Source organism: Dipodomys spectabilis, unplaced genomic scaffold (genome assembly GCF_019054845.1).
Source record: "Dipodomys spectabilis isolate Male_0828 unplaced genomic scaffold, ASM1905484v1 ptg000094l, whole genome shotgun sequence".
Classification (NCBI taxonomy): Eukaryota; Metazoa; Chordata; class Mammalia; order Rodentia; family Heteromyidae; genus Dipodomys; species Dipodomys spectabilis.
The window spans coordinates 9,187,693-9,190,717 of record NW_024870771.1 but is presented as its reverse complement, the minus strand read 5'-3'; the positions used below and the strand labels follow the sequence as shown (position 1 = coordinate 9,190,717).

The window sequence follows — 3,025 nt, the reverse complement described above, 5'->3', positions numbered from 1 at the left end:
GCTTATCATATCTCCTAATCCTCACTGGACCCTTCAAAATATCTTCAAAATGTATTCAAATTGTCAGTAACTCCATTTTCAGAGAAGCAACCAGGTACTGAGGTGCCATGTGGGTCTGACAACCCATGAATTCACCACAATGGATCAATCCTTGCCTTACCACATGGAATTTACTTTTATTCTGCCAAGAGAATGTGGTTCCCATGGGAACAGGGAGCCAGCCTTCCATGTGGAACCTAGGACAGGATAGTGGGCACACCAGAGACACTAGAGATGCTGCCTCTCCTGCTCATCTGTCTCCTGCCAGTCACTGTGGGAAAGAGCTGTCTCCGCTGCTGGCCAGAGCTGCCTTCCTTGCTGGACTATGACCTACAGCTTCTCTGGGGCAGCCCTGGGCCTCCCGCAGAGCTCTCCCAAAGCCTCCACTCCTTCTTCATGGAGGACAACCCCATGCTCAAATTCTGGTATCTTGGTGAGCCATGGCCAGGAGAACAAGGGCCATACTTTTGCCTGACCTAGATCTTACTCTCCTGACTGACCTCCCTCTATGACCCATTCTTAGATCGGGACCAACTGGAAGAAGAAACAGCCGTATTCTTCAAACAAATAGACCAAACCATTAAGAAGCTACGGGATGGTGAGGAAGCCAAGTGTCCCATGGGCCCTACGGCTGGGTGGACAAGGCCCAGCCCTCCAAGGCCTTCTCCAGGGCAGCTGTGACCATAATGCTGAGATGAGGAGAGCTAAGAAATGGGCACTGTGTGCTCCATGGAATTTCTATTTGGAAACATGGATTTGCAATCTCAAGCAAGTTATAAAATTGAGCATCCTTTCTCTTGTTGTACCCAGATAAAGTGTCACTTCTGGAAGAGATTAATTCACAAAAGAATCTCTTTGCCGAGAGATTAAATGAGAGATCTGATGAACTGAGGGAAAAGGGTAAGAGATGGGGCTGCCCTGATCCACCACTCAAACTTTTACCCTCCAGACCCAGACCAAACCTAGGCTCTCCCCACACATCCCTGCCCTGCCCATAGGTTAGATGCCTGCCATATCTTCCCAACCCCATGCCCTGCCCATACTCCCATCCCCTCCTGGCTCTTTCTGCCTCCCTAGCACCTCAGTTTCTCCACTATCCACCTTCCTGGCAGCCTGCAATGAGTCTTGTGGTAAGTAAGTCCAGGGACTGGGCTCAAGAGAGGGGTGAGACCTCCCCTATTCCTGACCCCTCTGAGGTCCTGGCCCATCCCTCTCACAGATATCCAGTCCACAATGGAAGTCACGGAGTGTGCCAACTGTGGGATTTACCACCTGTCCTGCAATGATCCTTCCTTCTGCCCAGGTCAGTGATCTTCCATTTTGTATGGCTTTCTCCTTCAGACCCCCACCCCTGGAGCCCATCTTTCTTCTCTATCCAACCCAGGACTTTCTCAGCTGTTCTTCCTCTCCCTTGTAAAGGAAGGTGGCACCTCTGGAATTTCTTGATATCTTCATGTCCAGGTCTTAGGCCTTAGAATCATCTGCTTCTGGGACCTCATGGTCAACATGTCTGGAACATACCCTGTCCTATCTTTTCTGTTCCCAAGCCTGCCCTGCCTGCTCTGCTCAAGCCTTCCACCACTTAATCCTCTACTTTATTCCCTCCATCTTAGCATGAAGAGCCTCTATGTAGCTTTACTAAATGACTCTTAAATATGTTCCTGTCTTTTCTAACTAACCTCTACCATTCTGCTCAAGCCTCTTTATTTCTTACCTGAGTTACAACCTTTCCTTACTAGCCTCCCTGTCCTTCCTGGCTACACCTCATGCTCCAACAAAAACCTCTTTCTCAAGGAGGAAAGTCTAACCATGATTTGCCCAGACCATAGCTTCCAGTGGCTCCTTTGCCTGACCTCCCAACCCCTGGCTCCCCTTTTCCCTCCCCAGCTATGATGATGCAGAACTACAAGTGGACTCTGATCCTTGCAGTCTGTACTGGATTCATGCTGGCTATCGCTCTAACTGGGTGAGTGCCGTCTCCTCTCCCCAACATTCCCAAGGAAACACACATGTTCCCTTGACTGACCCTAACTCCACTTGGTCTCCAGATGTTTCTTGTTATGGTGCAAGAAGAAGGAAGAGGAGCCAGTAAATGAGGTACTAAAAGAGCTTAGGCCTTTCAGGAAAGAAAATATGGGTGCTTGAGGATCTCAAGGCCTGAAGGCACCTCTCTGCCACTGGAGATAAACACCCAGAATAGAGAGAGATCTCAGGCAACAAGTAAGGGGTTACATATAAGCCCTGCATATCAGCAGATATTCCCAGGGTGGGAATCCAGGACACAGGAGAGCCAAGTTCCAGTCCCCTCTTTACTGCTAAAGTCTCAAGGTCTACCTTCCCTTACTGTGCTGCCAGAACCATAGCTACTTTGTTCTTGCTGTTGGATACCTTTGGTCAGGGGAAACTCCCAGAAGGAGATCAAAGAAATCAGAGTTAGGGTAGAAACCCTCTCTGCTTCTTTTTTCTTCTCAGGAACCAGATGTGACTCCCGAAAATGAAATAAAGAAAGATCAAGACTCAAGCTACTACTCTCTGAAAACGAACTCATCTCTGGACATGGAACCACTCTCTCCTCAATGACTTCCACCCCGGGGCCATGAGCTCTCTGAGGTTCTGAAGCCCAGGAGGCTACATGTTCAACCACTCTCTCAATCTCCTCTCCCCTCCCTCTCTCTTGTTCTCTCTCCAGTTTCCCTATTCACACATAATTACTTTTGCAAATAAGCACTCCATTAAAATATCTCTTCTTATCCTAATTGTCCTTTTCGCTTTTGGCTGGGACCAGCACTGAGACAACATCATGGTCTGGATATGTGGTGTATGAAGCACCCCCAGGGAGACTTCTGTGTTGAAGACTTGGTCCCCAGCTGCTGGATCCAAGCCGTGCCCCACCCCATTCTACCAACAGGCCCGCCTTACCACTGGCCCAGAGAAAACAGAGCCATTCACCCATGAACTGAAGCCTCAAACTTGAACCAAAATATTT

The 3,025-nt window shown here is 48.9% G+C and overlaps 1 protein-coding gene across 1 annotated transcript; it reads left to right on the top strand.

Moving 5' to 3' along the window:
• The first annotated feature begins 273 nt into the window (after nucleotides 1–273).
• Nucleotides 274–2,619, top strand: Tex51 (testis expressed 51). The gene is made up of 8 exons (XM_042685132.1): nucleotides 274–472; nucleotides 563–637; nucleotides 850–939; nucleotides 1,152–1,169; nucleotides 1,259–1,342; nucleotides 1,927–2,005; nucleotides 2,088–2,136; nucleotides 2,512–2,619. Exons 1-8 carry the CDS (start codon nucleotides 274–276, stop codon nucleotides 2,617–2,619), a joined length of 702 nt encoding a protein of 233 aa, XP_042541066.1.
• The last annotated feature ends 406 nt before the right edge of the window (nucleotides 2,620–3,025 follow it).